This window comes from Styela clava, chromosome 7 (genome assembly GCF_964204865.1).
Source record: "Styela clava chromosome 7, kaStyClav1.hap1.2, whole genome shotgun sequence".
NCBI classification, from domain to species: domain Eukaryota; kingdom Metazoa; phylum Chordata; class Ascidiacea; order Stolidobranchia; family Styelidae; genus Styela; species Styela clava.
In genome coordinates, this window is record NC_135256.1 from 19942661 (window position 1) to 19959693 (window position 17033).

General features: G+C 37.6%; 3 protein-coding genes and 1 non-coding gene across 5 annotated transcripts in view; 1 reads left to right on the forward strand and 3 right to left on the reverse strand.

The window, feature by feature from the left end:
* Nucleotides 1–1542, forward strand: part of LOC120328077 (dynein axonemal heavy chain 2-like) — a 73969-nt gene extending 72427 nt beyond the window's left edge. The window contains exon 86 of the mRNA XM_039394474.2: nt 272–1542. Coding sequence (XP_039250408.2) covers nt 272–426 — 155 coding nt within the window. The 3' untranslated portion in view covers nt 427–1542. The remainder of the gene's footprint in view (nt 1–271) is intronic.
* Nucleotides 1543–3684: 2142 nt separating this feature from the next.
* Nucleotides 3685–5269, reverse strand: LOC120328247 (uncharacterized). Its single transcript, XM_039394684.2, has 2 exons — nt 4751–5269; nt 3685–4504 (listed from the first exon to the last, which is right to left on the reverse strand). Exons 1-2 carry the CDS (start codon nt 5200–5202, stop codon nt 4153–4155), a joined length of 804 nt encoding a protein of 267 aa, XP_039250618.1. The 5' UTR covers nt 5203–5269; the 3' UTR covers nt 3685–4152.
* Nucleotides 5270–6275: 1006 nt separating this feature from the next.
* Nucleotides 6276–16952, reverse strand: LOC120328828 (uncharacterized). Of its 2 annotated transcripts, XM_039395371.2 has the most exons (14): nt 16715–16952; nt 16143–16374; nt 15397–15566; nt 13096–13602; nt 12068–12173; nt 11136–11636; nt 10787–10888; nt 9105–10380; nt 8398–8801; nt 8175–8293; nt 7970–8101; nt 7597–7684; nt 7404–7517; nt 6276–7005 (listed from the first exon to the last, which is right to left on the reverse strand). In XM_039395371.2, the coding sequence occupies exons 1-14, from the start codon at nt 16821–16823 to the stop codon at nt 6405–6407; spliced, it is 4461 nt and encodes a 1486-aa protein (XP_039251305.2). In that variant the 5' UTR covers nt 16824–16952; the 3' UTR covers nt 6276–6404. The 2 variants fall into 2 exon arrangements, with proteins under 2 accessions (XP_039251305.2, XP_077970892.1); XM_078114766.1 differs by lacking the exons at nt 15397–15566; nt 16715–16952 and having other exon boundaries at nt 16143–16274.
* Trnam-cau (transfer RNA methionine (anticodon CAU)) lies at nt 12258–12330 on the reverse strand. The gene has a single exon. It is a non-coding gene; the product is annotated as a tRNA-Met (tRNA).
* Nucleotides 16953–17033: the final 81 nt, after the last annotated feature.

The following is a 17033-nucleotide window of genomic DNA, read 5'->3' on the forward strand; positions in this document are numbered from 1 at the left end:
CATGACAAAATGTTTAATCTGAGGTAAATCAACCAAATTTGGTTGTTGCTTTGCACAAGACTCCAAATTGACAGGATAACATAGCAAACTTTAGCATATGAAACTGAATTTCCTGGCAATTATCACATTCATTATTAAAAATCTGTGTGGTTAAGACTTCACTAGCATGACTCATTGAGTCTGCAATTATAGAATTTCTAAAATCCATGCTTCGAATTAGAAATAAAAGGCCATTATTTTCAACCATTTTTTTTATTATTTGTTCATGTAGGAATGTACAGTTGTCCTTGTTACTACTTTCCAAACCGATCTGGTACGACTGGACGAGCATCCTATGTAGTTTCTGTTGATTTGAAAGCTGGATCTGGCAACTCTGATCACTGGATTAAACGAGGAACAGCCATTCTGATGTCTTTGGATCATTAAGCCATGGAATTGATAAAATTGTACAAAAATTTTGTGTGTTTTTAGACCTTTTTAGTGATAAAATAATTTCACATAATAAAATAGAGTTTTCACTTTTATATTTTTGTGGTTTAACCTTTAATTCACCACTGTTATTTTATTGTCGATCAAGAATGGTGTGGATATAAATTCAGATTTACCTCTCCATTTGTGCTCATGCCATTCTTGATTGATCCATACATGTATTTATTGATTATACTGACTCTGTGATTGATGGAAAATGTTCCTTCTTTTTAAGATATTTACAAATATCATATATTTTCATAAATAATTTACTTGGTTTATCTCGCTTTTTGGAGGATTAGATAATAGTGCGGTATCGGTACATTGTATCGTGTCCTGTATACGAATTCCTGGTTGTTGTTTGCTAGGCCAAGTGTTCAGGTCAACCTTCCAGTTGTAAGGACGTTATGGCGGCATTCGTCAGTTACCCAATCTTCAAATTGTTTTAAACGTCTCCATCTTCAAATTGTAAGAATGAAGTTTTCTCTTGTACCGATATGGAACCTATTACAACAGGTTCCCTTCGTTTCGAAAAATGTGTGTATGTCATTAGTAAGCTATATGACAGGCTCCACATGAATCTAATACATAACTTTAAAATGTAGAGTACAAGCACGTGGCCCATTCTATCGCAAAAACATTGAGGGGTTCGCTGATTATCACGACTTTTCAACGTGAACGCTTATAAAACGTTTAGCTAGTTAGATATTCTCTTATTGCAATTCCAAATAAATGATCTCAAAATGTCCTTTCAGCGACCCTCTTTGCCAGAACGAATATTACAGAAATGAAATATTCTTCGGGGTTGTCTTTAGTAATGCTGGTAGTAACTTTCGGTGTCAACTATTTGTCAATATGAGATATTTTTGAATAACGAGAACACACCTATTATGAATGAATAAATAACTGTATTCGATGTCTGTATATTGTTAGTGCATATAGCACCTATACACGTGCGCTGATGCGATCGCCAAAGCCAGCGTAGCACAAAATATGAAACCATTGGTGTTTAGGGTGAATTATTATAAATGTAAACGAGAGACCCCAAAACTTTAAATTGTCGTTTATTCATTGTCAAGCTCAGGGTATAAGTCAAGTCTGGAATATTTGATGAATTGTTACTGAATATTTCGAAATAACGGCATGACACATTGATAGATTGCTGTGCATGAGAAGAAAATATTTCGTTTATTCACAAAAAATGTATTTCAATCCGGTCATTATCAATAAAATCGTTGATTATACAATATAACCAACAATTTTACAATTTCGACTTCATACACCATTGCATATAGGTGTAGTACATGTTTTAATATAAAATAGCATTTATTCTAACGTGTCATGATTTGTATCTCAACATACGATTACTTGACGGGACGCGTCAATGAATGTTAGAGCAGTGGCGTAGCATCCACCCCCGCAGCGGTCGCGGGAGGGCCCACAGCGCAAAGGGGCCCAAGCGGTTATAATTTAGAAATTTGGGCCGCAAAACCAGAAGCTGCATTGCAAAACCAGTAATGCACATCTTATAACTTTGACGTTATTTTTGCTCAAATCGCTTTTATTTTTTCTTCTCAGTGGCGCACAGAAACGCAGAAAACGAGCAGAAGAGGAAGCACGTATGAAAAAAATTAAAGTAACCAAGTTAAACGGCAAATTTTAGGTTACCAATGCCTTTTAATAGCGACATGTTATGCTTTTTGACGAAATAAAAAAGCGTTGTTTTAGCTTATGTCCGAGAGTTTTTAGGGCAGTGATTCCCCCCCCCCCCTATAGGGGGTGAACACCCCCCCTAAAATTTCAAACACCCCCCTTAATTTTGAGGTGCGATTCCACACTGTTATTCCCAAGTGCGATTCCACACTGTAATTCCTAACTCAATTATAATTGTATTCAAATATAACGACTATGGCATTTTTATCAGTGTAGAGGAGGGGTTCCAAACCGCAGTCTGCGGGCCAATTACGGTCTATCCTTACATCATTATCACAGTTTAAGCACGTTTATTTCGTAACAATTGAATTATACCGGTATCTTATGTATACGTATGGGTATTAGGATTACACACCGCAGTATTTTAGATATCAGCCGTATATTAAGAACGCTTGGAGATGTCACAAAACGAAACCTAGGCACTGAAAACAGACGTTTTTTTAGATGAATGGCAGCGTTTTTATTTCTTTATTGGAAAGAATCAAACTTCAGCGAAACAACATTATGCGCCATTATGATCAGTTGACGCGCGTATTTCAGAATTTAATTCATTGCTTAATTCATACAAAAGTCAAACAAACATGTTCAAAAAATGTGAAATGTGTAACAAAACAAGCCATAAGTAGCCATTCATACGATGCCATATGCTAGATGAGCAAGTAACTTCATTAGTCACTATCAGTTGCAAATTAATTGCTGAAAGCCGTGCTTGTTATTTATTTCTCGGGAATTCTATCATCTAAATATTAGGTGCTCCCGAAGTATGCGAACCAAGATGGCGGACATCGGAACGTAACATGGGTAACAGGTTAGGGTTAGGCGATAATTTTTTTCCAATTTTCCTTATTTTAGTCCTATTATCAGTTCGAGTTCGATCAGTTCGAGTCTCCCGTAGTATTTATACCTAAAATTATGGCCTAACCCTAACCTAGTACACATATTACATTCCGATGTCCGCCATCTTGGTTCGCATACTTCGGGAGCCCCAAATATTATAATTGTTAATTTCATTACATAACAAACTGCAATGCTAGGTGTATCTAAAATCAAGCTTAGAGCCTATTTTGGAGCTTATTTCTCAAAATTTTCTCAGGGCGCTTAAGCGCGCCTTGAACCCCAGCCGTGTCGTCGCGCACTTTTTCTCGCTCTCCTTTTCTGGCCCTACAATTTTATTCTGCTATGTATTTTGGCTCGCCGTCAATCAAGTTGGGGAGCCCCTCATGTACATCATTTCTTAAATACATACCAATTTTTTTAACGATACAAATAGTTTCATCGCTAATAGCAAATTATTTACCACCCCCTAAATTTCGAAACACCCCCCCCCCCCTAAAATGAAAAGCTGGGGAACATACTGTTTTAGAGTCATTTCCACGAAAAAATTTTGCGGGGGGCCCACGAGAATCTTGCTACGCCACTGTGTTAGAGACACCCCTGTCATCGGCTTCTCGCAATGTTGAATATTCTGCGTGGGTTCAAATTTTATGCGAGAGGATTCCTGTACTCCTCACCGTCACAGATGAGTTACGGTAGGTCATACACTCATACTTATTCACTGGTTACCTCTTTTTCAAGTTGCCAGATTACTATAAATCGATGGTAAAACGGTTTGGAATTTTATTATAATTTGAAAATAATCAGCATGCAAGCGAAAGAACAGCACATAAAATATTTTGTGTAATAATAATAACAAACTTCGACAATTGCAGTTCACACCTACAAATAGTGGCAAACTTTTCTTGGCTTGGTTTTTTTCAAAACAAAACTCAAACTAGAAAATCGGAATGCTTCAATTCTAAAATGAAAAAAAAAAAACTAAAAAATCACATCGCTTCCTGTATATCATAACGCACTTTTACGCAAAACTGGTGAAATTCCCATTATTGAAGCAGATGGATATTGTCTTTGATTGCTCTGTTTGGTATTTTCGCGAGTATATTGCCTCATACAGTATTGTGATTCATAATGAATTCATTTCTTGTGTTCGTTGACGTTTTCCAAAATTCGCAAATACATTAGTGAGACTGTCGTTGTTGTAGACGCCAAAGACAAAACATTAAAATAGAAGACAATCCAATTAACGGGCTTGAAAACGAAACTGGATATTCTTATAAGACAAAACAAGATGCATGTCAGTAACGATATCCAAAACATTGCCTTTATGCCAGGCCTATAGAAGTGCACTTTGTAACACTCGTACAAAGCAATACAAGATAATACCCCAACAACACTGAGTCCGAACACATATGCAGTGGGATGAATGATTGCCAAGAAAAATACAGTCACAGAAGCGGCAAATACTAAACGGTTTCTTTTCGGGTACCTGAAAATGAAAAATGAAGGAGTCAGGTATGCGCCGTCAAATTCCAAAGTAAAAAGTTTTTTGAAAGTATATAGTATGCGAAAGATAAACACACCTCAATTATAGGCAGATTCGACCTTCTTATCTCGTCAACAGACTCCCGGGACAGTATGAGATCGAACAGGAAATAGTTTAAGGTTGGATATATGAGAAGCAAGTGTAGTCTAATAAAGACTAGATGCATTTTATAATAGGAATCCAACTTACCAGCCTCGTCGAACATGTCGGCTCCAAGCTATAATCCATCCTAATAAAGGTAATGAAGCCCAGTCAGAAAATGCATTCAGTCTAGCAATTCTCTTGAATAGAAAATCATTAGGTAGTGTAATATCCGGTAGATGATTTCTGTAATTCAAGTACATTCCCACTGACTCCATGAGAGTTAGGCCAATAAATATGAAGAGAAAGAAGAAGTCAAGCACTGTGATTTTCTTATGCTGAGTTTTTCGCCAACCACGAATCAGGATAACTGCTGAACACGCTGTCAGCAACATATGAACTTTGCACCATTCGGCAGCCCATACATCAGAAGATCTAATCAGCATGGAGTTTATCCTTTCATCATCGCGATAGGATGAATCGAATAATCCAAGTTGTAAGGTATAATAGCTAACTACAGCATATAATACCAAATATACCACTCCAAAAATCAATATCATCTTTATCACTATGTTCTTCAGTGATATCTGCTAAAATAGATAAAACCTTGAATCGTATTGGAACATTTTGAACTAGTCTAAAGAAAAATGCGATTTTGGTAAGGGACATATGTGATAAGTTACAGAGGTAATATTTTGCGCACATAAAACCGTCCTTTAAAATTAGTATACTGACATAATATTTTTATTATCTAGGATTATATCAGCTTGTATGGTGATTTTGGGAACATGTCCGCCTTCGGTTGGCCGTCCATATATATATATATATAGTTGGGAATATACATTTTAGGGAAAGACTGCGAAGACAATCTGCGAAGCAGTGACTGACTGACTATTACTTATGACTGATATATCCTATTTCATACTCTACTGTCCGTCGTTGCTCAGACAATGTTTCCCTACTTCCCCGCTAATCATGCTGTAATCGTTTACAACTTCTTAGTATTATTAGACGATGTCGTTCATGTAGAACTATCAGCACTCCATGCCACGCATATTATCCAGACTATACAAATATTACGACGTGATTTGCAAACATCAGCAAACAACACGACGACTAAATCTGCCTTCTCATCGTAGTTCACCGTTTTACCACAGTCAACAATTGCCGAGCGTGGGACCTATATAATGCAAACTTCGAGTTCAAGTTGGGCTTGGAATACACCTATAAGTTGAAACTACGAAATATAACGGTGCTTTCGCCGAATTGCGCTATGCTGGGTCCAATGTTGGTATTCCAATAACAAAGTTGATAAACATGATAGTGTTTTCAGATAAATTAGGTGACATTGCCATATACTCGACGATCCGGAAGCCCCGAAAAATTGGGTTTATATGGTTTTTGAAATACCCAAACGTAACGAAGTATGATATGATGATAAGACTTGTCGCGATAGCAATAAAGGTCAAGCAAGGGTAAAAAGGGCCACGTTGTAAGGCAGCCTAATCAAATTCTACTGCACCTGAATAATATGAGATGTTAACCAATTGCTATAATAACTCGCGCGAATGCGAGCGAAAACACACTTGTTTGGTAGTAGTACTCCCAGACGACTCGAAGGCAACAATCGAAAGAATATATAAATATATTTATTTAGATAAAAATAAGTGCAAAAGAGAGAACCACGGAGTAAACGCGCTCAAAAAACTAGATCTTCAAGTGCAGTTGCGATTAGTGTTCAGTTTAAAAATTTGTGGGGGTGCTATAGTGAAACCCGCCAAAATTCGTCATCTGCATCGTCAGAAGACGACTCGTAATAATCGTCTTCTTTCAAAAAGTCATGCGCAGCTGTTCGCAGCGCACTCGTTGGTTCTGTTCCTTTTCTGTACTGTTGTGGCACATTGGCAACCTTGCCAGGCGTCGCCTGTTTTGAAACGTCTTCTGGTCTCGGCTCCATTTCAGAAGATGGCAAAAGTTTTCGTGGGGAGTTTGGAGCTGATAAAAACTCGCCTTCGCCATCTGTGGAACTACTTATTTTTGACACTGAGGATTGAGGCGCGGTTTTACTGGCTTTTGAATATGATAACTGCTCTTGTATATTCAAAGCCCTTTTATCGACTTTGTTTTCATTGTCGGTACTCTTCTTTTCGTTTTGTGACTTGTTCACTGGAATATCGTCAACGCAATTGCCATTATGTTTCAGTGACTTCGCATCATCGCTGGATCCCATGACTTCGTCAGTGAGAACAGAATATTCTCTGGAAGAATCTGTTCCTAAAGCATCGTCAATTTCTGATGTACCGACAGAACTGATTCTCTCTTCGGTCAAATTTGTCTTCGTTCTGGGACTGCCACCGCGAACACTAAGAAATTTGCAAAGCGATTAAATATTTATATTTGCTAAATTTTGGGTATTTCTTATTACAGTAGCTACACTCAAGTGGCTACTTTGAGGACATTGTAGAGAACAGAGTATATATAATACGCGGCACTGACAATAAATGCCTCATATATTATAACATGATAATATCAGAATAAAGAATGGTGTGTGCTCCACCTATTTATTCTATTACACAAATTCACAATTTAAAGTGAGATTAGCGTAGGAACGTTACCAACTGATCTATGAACCCCATTCAACTCATTTTAGTCAAGTATAATCTGTTGATTATATCTAGGTCTTGCTCCTTCCATTTTTTGATGATTGATTCGGAATAAAATTACCTATATAACACTAACGTGAAATATCGGTTAATCTCACTTATTGGATTGACTTTGTCGGAATTTTGAAGTTCCAGGCTGTGTGTTGCATGGTGGACTGTTAGGTGGGTGGCTTGTTATTTGCAATGTTTCTTCCAATCTGGTCATATTGAGTCTACAAAAAATGAGAGTTTCCCAGAAAATTGTGAAAATGAAAATTCTTGCTTGATTTCTGTGTATATTAAAGGTCTCACCTCTCTCTTTTATATAACAATCTTGAAGGACATTTTAGCTTCTGAACTTCCTTTGATGTTTTGACTGGTTCAGATGCTGCCGGGGTGACTGAAATTAATAACAAAAAATACACACATTTGAAAGGCAATATTAGTTTTAGAATTGCCACTAAAAATAACAGTATACGCAATCATTGAGTGTATTTCTATGAGAGTTTAAATTTTGTTGACTTCAAAAATGGGAGTGACCACAATACTCAAACAATCACTGGTGAGTGGTGACATATGTTGAACTAAGAGTCGCGGGAAATATTAATAATGTATACCGATAATAGCGACTGTCCCCTGTTAGTATTTTTAGTAAAGTATATAAATAAGCCATAATGACTCATACCAGAAGATGATGTTTCAGGTGAGTTCGTTTGTGGAACATTCACAACGGATCTACATTCTTGTTCAATCGACAATTCTCTTCTTCTGTTTCGTCGATGAGCGATCCATGCTCTTGACCGGTACCTTTCTCGACCTAAATTAAATGAAAGTGAATAAATTGATCATAAGTTTTCAAAAGTATAAAGCATTAGTGTAATTTTTACTACCATTAGCATAGGTTCTCCCGTTTGTTCTTTCCTCCCAAGTCTCCATCAAGGCGTCCATATGCTCGTTTTCTCTCCTAAAGAATTCCTTTGTACGTTCTAAAACGCTCACACTCGCAGTGCTGAAATGTTATGAAGTATGAAATTTAAGTAAAGTTATAGATAAAAACGATTAACATACGGATTTTCCTTCGAGGCAGTCAAAGTAGAGTAACTAACCACCCACCTTACATCTCCCTGTGTAAAAACTTGTTCCTCACTAGTGCTATGTGATTCCTGTGTTGTTGTGGAAGACAACTCATTCCCACCATATATTGACGTTGAGAGCTCGTCGATTTCCGAAGACGATGATGATGTTACTTCTGGAGCTTCTACGTCCGGAGGTGGTGTTCTTGAAAGTCGAGGCGGGATCATCGGGCGGTGTGCCGGTTCGGGATTCATGTTGACAGTTGTGTGGCGTGTTGGAGTCGTGGGAAACCTACGTGTAGTTGGTGTATGAGACGATTGCTGCTGGATACAATGAAGTCCACATCTATGTTTACGAGGAGAATGAAGAGATTCGTTTCTGCATGTAGGGCTTATTTTCACATTCGAGTCGCCGGCATTCAGATGGCACGTACAGTTGTGATCCTGAAAGGAGATGATATAAAAAAAAATTATAAATTTGGAACTCTATTATTTCTATGCATCTTAAATAGTTATTATATTAATGTCAGGAAATGTGTGTGGTTTTGGTATTTTGAAATACTCTTGGTAGTCCATGTATACCCAAACGCTTTACACAATCGAATACAAGTGAAAAATACATTGTCGTCAAAATTTTAAAATATCGTTTCAGAGTTTTTATTCAATTTACTGATATTTTTATTATTATTAAATAAGATCAATCACTAAAACTACCATTGTATTTCAACGGCAACTAATTTGCATTACCGGTTGCGGTCCTGTGCTCGGTCCTGGTATATCAAGAATAATTGTTCTATTGACGTTTTCGCGCTTTTTCTCGTTTTGGAATGAAGAGAATCCTCCGTCAGTGTTTCTTTTTTCTGGTGTAGGCGTGTTTCGTGTTTTAACACCAGACGTCTTAGAAGATGAAGGAATCGCATCGGAGTCTCTTTGTTGGCATGTGTCAGAGCCAGGCACGTTTATATCCATCAATCGTTGAGATTTTGGTACATCTTTCACATTTGTAGAACTTAACCCACAATCTCTATTTTTCTTTTCTATAGCTGATGTGTTTTGCGATCGTGCTCCCGATGTTCCGGGAAACGAAGGAATGGCTTCGGGGTTGGTATGTTGAGATGTCTTCTGGCCAGTTCTGTCCAAAACCACCGATCTCGCCACTGGCGTTTTCAGCGGATTTTGTGCTGAAATTTTCTCTTTCTGCGCTGAACATAATACACCGTCTTTGGTTCCTTTTTCTCTCGGAGATGTGAATTGTGTTGTCTCGCTTGGCGTGCTGGAAAATGAAGTGATGTATTCATGGTGTTTTTGTTGAAAGGGTCTATTATCAGCCATGTTCGGAGCCACCGATCCTTTTTTTGGATTTTTCCGTGGACTTGGTGGTACGATTTTTTTTTCTCGTGAAGAAACAGTGCCTACGTCGATATCTTTTCCCCTTTCTGTGGCGGCTGCTTTCGGCATTTTGCCATCTGAAGATTCGGCCATCAGGGGAATCACTTTCAAGTCCGGTTGCTGAGGAGTACTAGGGCCAGGTATGCTCAGAACGATTGGTCTCGCTGTTCGTGATTTCTGTGGATTACACTTATCCGGATATGGAGCAGTTGTACCTTTATTTGGTTGCCTTTTCGTGGTACCCTGGAGAGCTTTTCCCTCTTTTACACGAGAAGATGGATATATCACTTTTGAACCTTCTTCTCTGTTGGAATTGTCGTATGAATCACGTAAAATTTTAACCGATGGCTTAGTGTTAGGATAAAATCGACCGCTGATATCGGTCCGAGGAGTGAAAGATTGATTCTTGGCTTCTGTTTTTGATTTGTCAATCTTCAATATGTTTGTTTCTTCAAATTGAGCTGACTTGTAGTCTTTCTTTTTGTAAAGCAAATTGATCTCGTCGTTATCTGAGTCACTGCTTGTCACAGGTCCTCGACTTGGCATAAAACTGAAAGCTTGTGCTTGCGCTTTCTTTTGGACGCGCTGTAGCTGATTACCTTGGCACCATCCACACAAGCAATCGCAGAACATCCTGCAAAACTGTAACTGTGAGTGGGAAGATTCCATATAAAATATAGCATAATTACCACTCATTAAATAACAAGATCTATTTGAAATATTTTTGGATTACAGGAAAAAGGACTCATTTCAACAAAAATCTATGTTGAACCACACAGTGATATGTGTCTCTGGTTTTAGTTATCTCGACTGGCTAGGAGGGTACCTTATGATGGTTGAAATCATCACTGCTTTTACGATACGTGCATAGGCTCCTGATGTAACCCTTGGGGAAAAATGAGTGGAAGACACTGTCTCCATGCGTTTTACTTTCTATAGTTTTGTTATGCATTGACATGCTGAAAAGGGGTTGGCATAATAAGTGCGATAATTCTTTTACACGTACGTTCTCTCCTACATTTACCGTCTACTATACCTACTTGCAAATATACGAACAAGGACACATGAGTATAGAAAGAGCGTCACACAGACGGGTGAACATGCTTTTGTTTCCAAGTGGTTTATCACCCATCGGTAGTTTTCTGAAATAGAAACATGTGAACGAATAACTGATGTTTTAACCATTGCATAATTTTTCATCGAGCTATTTCAAAGAGTTATGTGTCAACCATCTGGAATATCTAAATTCTAAGAAATTGTATGCTTACATTTATCTACTATTATTGAAAGTGAATATTTTCTGATCAATTGTTGGCGAAAAAAACTAACCCAACGTTTGTATCCGTTTGTTGACAACGTCAAGGAAAAATAGTCTCTACGTAAGCTTACCCTTCTGCAGCATTCTGAGCCGCCGCTTTCGCTCCAGTGAAAATTGGATGACTTTTGGCAGTGGATTTCAGTTTCTGAAAAGTTTCATTGTTTTTCACTTTCGTGAAAACTTTGCTCGATTTTTCCTTGATTTTTCTTCCCATTTTCATCGGCATACTCTCTTTTTCATCGCTGTCGTCATCACTGTCGTCATCACTATCGTCATCATCATCTAAGAGACTTTGCTCTTCATCATCATCTTCGTCAAACTCATCCGATTCTTCTGAGGTTTCGGTCGATGGCGCTCTACGTCGCCCAGCGCTTACCCCGGGTGTCTTTTTCTTACTTTTGCGGTATTTTACAAAAGAAGAAACAGAATTGAAGACTTTGCGAAGAACACGGGACCCTCTACGTTTGCGATTGTTTGCAGGTGGTTGTTCTGCGAAAGTCTGTTGGAATTTTCTCATCTGCTCTGGGTCTTTCTCCATTTTGTGATATCGGTACATTGCTTTAACATTAGCCCTGTTTACAAATATAGAGGAATTCGTCACTTTAAGAGAAATAAGAGAAACAGGAATTTAAAACTGGCGCATTCCAGATACGTTTATGCTGTAGGTCAAATTTTTGAGCTTGCTGCCGATTGTTTGCTCGTGGTCATATTTCATTTATATTTCAAAGTATAGACATTTTTCTTTTGGTGAGAAAATCAGAGAGGATAGCCTAATTAAATAGAGAACCACGTCGGTTACCAGCCCCTGCCAGGTATAGGGAACAGTTTTATATTCGTTGCAAATGCATAAACTTGGTGGTAGAGGAAGTTGTAATTGACCAGCGATTATGAAACCACCACCATTACGACTGCGAATATTCCAGCAATTCTTTAGCATACATATAATCGATTGATATGTTTACCTAGATAATTTTTGATTTGAATCGCAGCAAAGCTTACTTACATTCGTCTATATTTGCTAGCTCCACAAACACACATGAATGCCATCATGATAGTAACAGCCAGCAGTATCAAGACTGTTGCTGTTGGTCCAAGACGCATAAAGAGTTCTAAATAAAAATTAATGTTCGACATGTATAAGAAATACTGACTGAATAATTTTTGAATGATATGAAACACAATACACAAAAAAGTGCCCCGAGTGAGGATCGAACTCACGACCTTGAGATTATGAGACTCACGCGCTGCCTACTGCGCCATCGAGGCATATGTAGCAGAGGATGGTTTCGATCCATCGACCTCTGGGTTATGGGCCCAGCACGCTTCCGCTGCGCCACTCTGCTAGGAAAGTTACTGATACAAACAGGCTATATGAACAGCGGCTCTATTTCTCTCGAATTATAACGCACGCGCCGCGCCTTATATATAACTCATACCGCGCAGACAACCGTGTACAATTGAGTTGAATTTGATATTTATTATTGTAAGGATGGATAGATAATCAATTGATTCATTAAAGTGATACGAATTGTCTAACGATGCTCTTTAACCAGTCGTGTAAATTATATGAATATAAGATGCTCCAGTGCGGATTCGAATAGCAATGATATGTATGTGAACAGAGTAATGATATTTATAGGCGGAAGACGAAAAATACAGACATATAGATTATAGAACACGCGGTATGGCTGTTTGACGTTTTAAATAATTAATAAAAAATATATATTTTTATAAAAACAATGTACAAATTGATAAATTAATAAAAGCTTGTGTGCTGAATGCTGATGTCCTAAAAATATTGACGTGACCATTGACCTTCACTGGTTAGGGTAGCTTTTGGCACTTCAGTGTATGTATAACTTCGCAAAGAGAAAAGTCTCATTAGATTAGGTGCGCGTGATCTTGTAAATATTATTGTTAAACAATGACTATAAAATCCTTTACAAAAAGTTCGTTCAAGTGGCGATTGGGCCACGTAAACATACCTATTTCTAATTTATCAATATTTAATTCAAGTATTTAATGTCTCACTTGTTAGAAAGTCGTCAGTAGTATGATGCCACGGAACTGAGCTTGAATTTGCTGTGAAATTCGATGTTTCTGCAATTAAGCTTTCATTTATCGTTTCGTAACTTACGTATCGATCTTCTGTTGTTGGCTTAGCTTCGTTCTTCAAACTGCTGGATCCATTTGCTATGTTTGTGTCAATAGTAGACTGGTTATAGAAGCCAGTTATCGACGAATTTTTACTTTTGTGATCTTGTTGTTTCGGTGTTGGATTGGTATTTTGTGTTTCATGGGATGGTTTCGCCAAAGTTGCGTTTTTAGAATCTGCCTCGGCGAATAGGCCTGTTTGCATCATTTCCTCCGTTCTTAATCTCTTCTTTTTTTCAACGTCGTTTTGACCTTTGGTTTGCTGTCTTTTCATATACGCACCGATCCCACTCTCTACTACATTCACAGGTTCTGATAATCGGGAGGTTGACACTGGCGGCTCCATTTTGCGAGGTTTTGCATTGCTATCGTCTTCTGGGGCATCTATATTGAAAATAGACATCAAACTTGCATCAGAAAATAGGATGAATACACTGAAAAAAAGTATCCAGACCAAAAACGCCAGTATAATTCGCCAGGGTGAATTCACATTTCGCTTTGCTGAAATAACGCTGTTCACCAATGGTCAATGAAGAGTTTTTTGATCGGCAAGGAAGCGCACCTTTGTTGTGGTCTAAAACTATCGATACACGAAATGTTAGTGACAGTAGTGTAATGGATAAAACCACACATTGATATTGGCCTGATCCAGTGATTTCCCTACACCCCCCCTATAGGGGGTGAACACCCCCCCCTAAAATTTCAAACATCCCCCCTAATTTTGAGGTGCGATTCCACACTGAGGGGTTCTAAACCGCAGTCTGCGGGCCAATTACGGCCCGCGTGACGATTTAAAATGGCCCGCCGAACTTGAGTGAAATAGTTTAACCCTTCATGTGGTACCTTTTGAGTTTTAGATACCGTCTATTGTTACATCATTATCACAGTTTAAGCACGTTTATTTCGTAACAATTGAATTATTCCGGAATCTTATGTATACGTATGGGTATTAGGATTACACACTGCAGTATTTTAGATATCAGCCGTATATTAAGAAAGCTTAAAGATGTCACAAAACGAAAACTAAGCACTGAAAACAGACTTTTTTTAGATGAATGACAGCGTTGTTTATTTCTTTATTGAAAAGAATCAAACTTCAGCGATTTGTCTTCTTACCAACAAAATATTTCAGTTCTGAAGGAATACAACATTATGCGACATTATGATCAGTTGACGAGCTTATTCCAAAATTTAATTCATACAAAAGTCAAACAAACATGTTCAAAAAAATTAGAAATGTGTAACAAAACAAGCCATAAGTAGCCATTCATACAATGCCAAATGAGCAAGTAACTTCATTAGTCACTATCAGTTGCAACTTGCAAATTACTTGTTGAAACGTAGTAGTATATATTTACGGTTGAAAGCCGTGCTTGTTATCTATTCCCCGGGAATTCTATCAGCTAAATATTATAATTATTGATTTCATTACATAACAAACTGCGATGTTAGGTGTATCTAAAATCAAGCTTAGAGACTATTTTGGTGCCTATTTCTCAAAATTTTCTCAGGGCGCTTGAGCGCGCCCTGAACCCCAGCCGTGTCGTCCCGCACTTTTCCTCGCTCCCCTTTTCTGGCCCTACAATTACATTCTGCTGTGGATTTTGGCTTGCGTCAATCAACTTGGGGGGCCCCCATGTAGCCTACATCGTTTCTTAAATACATACCATTTTTTTAAGAATACAAATAGCCTAGTTTTATATCTAACAGCAAATTATTTACCACCCCCTAAATTTTGAAACACCCCCCCTAAAAAGAAAAGCTGGGGAACATACTGGTCTGATCCGTTCTGAAAATTATGTCTACTTCTGGATACAGCCCATGAGTAAAAATAACACGGGGAGTATGTTCAAAATGATTTATTCAGAGAACAGTTAATTCAAATTTCGATTGGTGGTCCTTAAATTCAGTTTGATTTAAAGAGACGGAACCATATTTGCCCGAATATGAAAATATTGTCGGAATTAAAGCGATTTGTTGAAGGACTATTATGGAGCATACAATACAGAAAAAAAACTTGAACAAAAAAACTAATTTTTATTTCAAACTGGTCAATGTTGATTTTAGACTCCAAATAAAGCAACAATAACATCAATATATATATACCTACATCATATGATTCGCTTAGATTAGACTTTATTGGCATAGAGGTATATTTTATAGGTTCCAATTATTTACCTGAAAGACGACGTTGAATAATTATTTCTAGACTTGTTACTGGTTTGTGACCTTGGTAATTAGCGGTGATCTGGAAGTGGTGGCTGATGAAAGAACCTCTATAAATGTCGGTTTCACTGTTCGCTATTGCTTCATCGTCAAGCAAAGGAGCAATACACACAAGTTTATTCCTGGCAGAAATGAAGTGTAATTAATTAAATCTTAATGGTTTAACTTTAGGCTGGCTATTTTTGTAATTTACGTCGGTAAAATATGTCATAATAAAAACTGAGATTTTGTTTCAAAAGTCATTGAACTCAATGTTTTAATTTACAGCGTTTAAATTTCAGCTATTGAAAATTACTGCGAGAGAAGAACGAAAAATAATATTTGCTCATTCTGTACTGATAACAGACCTGTAATCGTAAACATATATAAGGACGCCATATGCAATATTAAAAATAGTGATATGCTAAGAACAATTTTTGAAGTGTATCATGATAACATTTACAAGTTTAAAACTAATAAAAGACATAATTAAACATGTATGTGTGAAAAAACACGACACTTTAAATTGCCAGGGTGCAAAAACAGTTGCAGCATAATTTATCCTGAACAACGGAAATATAATTAACTGGTCAACGGTATTTCTCTAAAGTAATAAACTACTGCGAAAGACAACTATTTATTATTACATTTATATATTTTATTTTTGGGAATAAATATTGATTTACAGTGTCACATCAGTTTGCAACATCATCTCTTACCGACATTGCTGCATCGGAATTCGGACACCTTTTTCAATCAACCGATACCACGTGATATCCACATTCCAGGACGTATCATATGTCGTTTCAGATGCCGACCATTTTTGCAAGACTTGTTCTTGTTCTCCCTGCTGCCGATGAACCAATATTTCCATTTTGAAAGAATCAACTTCAGATCCAACGAGCGCGATACTGTGCCGGGGTCGGATTATGCTCAAGCACGGTGCAGAATCTGAATAAAGAATATAGCCTATTCATTAGGATTATTCCTGGTTGAACAAAACCATAACAAGACCATAATTATATAGTAATTCATCTTCGCGTTGGGGAACTACGCTACAGTTCGAGTACGCGAACCGTGCTATAATGGCGGTAACATGCAAAAACGAGTAACCGTATTTTAATTCAAAATAGCTCATCGAGTTGCTTAATTGAGTTCAATAACAGAACGATGTACGAGCGCGAGTTAGAATTGCATATAAATAGTCAATTGTAGATATTATACTCATGAATAGATATGGATAGGCTTTGTATAATGCAGCGTGATGCTTTCTAACTACAGTAAAACTCACCGGCACATATCCAGTTGACGTTCATCACTCGAGTATGAGGAGCTGTTGCAAAATGCTTTCCATTCAAGGCAAACATTACACTCATAACAATAAGCTTCAACATCAACATTATTTTCCCATGCTTTCTTTCGCGAGTAGCAGGATTAGCTAATCCATGGTATCGACGTTAAATTCATTACATCTTCAGGTAAATATATTCCTGACGCGAGCTGCAGTCAATTTATCCAATTGTTTACAATTTCGCTTAAAATTAGTTTCGATGTGGGAACAATACTCTTATGACGTCACCTTGGCAATATAAACGAAGATTTGTATTGCG

Coding starts and splice junctions, on each gene's coding strand:
- LOC120328247 (XM_039394684.2), bottom strand. CDS start 5,202: ATGATATTGATTTTTGGAGTGGTATATTTGGTATTATATGCTGTAGTT. Junction 4,505..4,750: donor CGACATGTTCGACGAGGCTG/GTAAGTTGGATT, acceptor TTTCATTTTCAG/GTACCCGAAAAGAAACCGTT.
- LOC120328828 (XM_039395371.2), bottom strand. CDS start 16,823: ATGTTGATGTTGAAGCTTATTGTTATGAGTGTAATGTTTGCCTTGAAT. Junction 16,375..16,714: donor CGTCAACTGGATATGTGCCG/GTGAGTTTTACT, acceptor TTCTTTATTCAG/ATTCTGCACCGTGCTTGAGC. Junction 12,174..13,095: donor TACTGACGACTTTCTAACAA/GTGAGACATTAA, acceptor ATTTTTATTTAG/AACTCTTTATGCGTCTTGGA.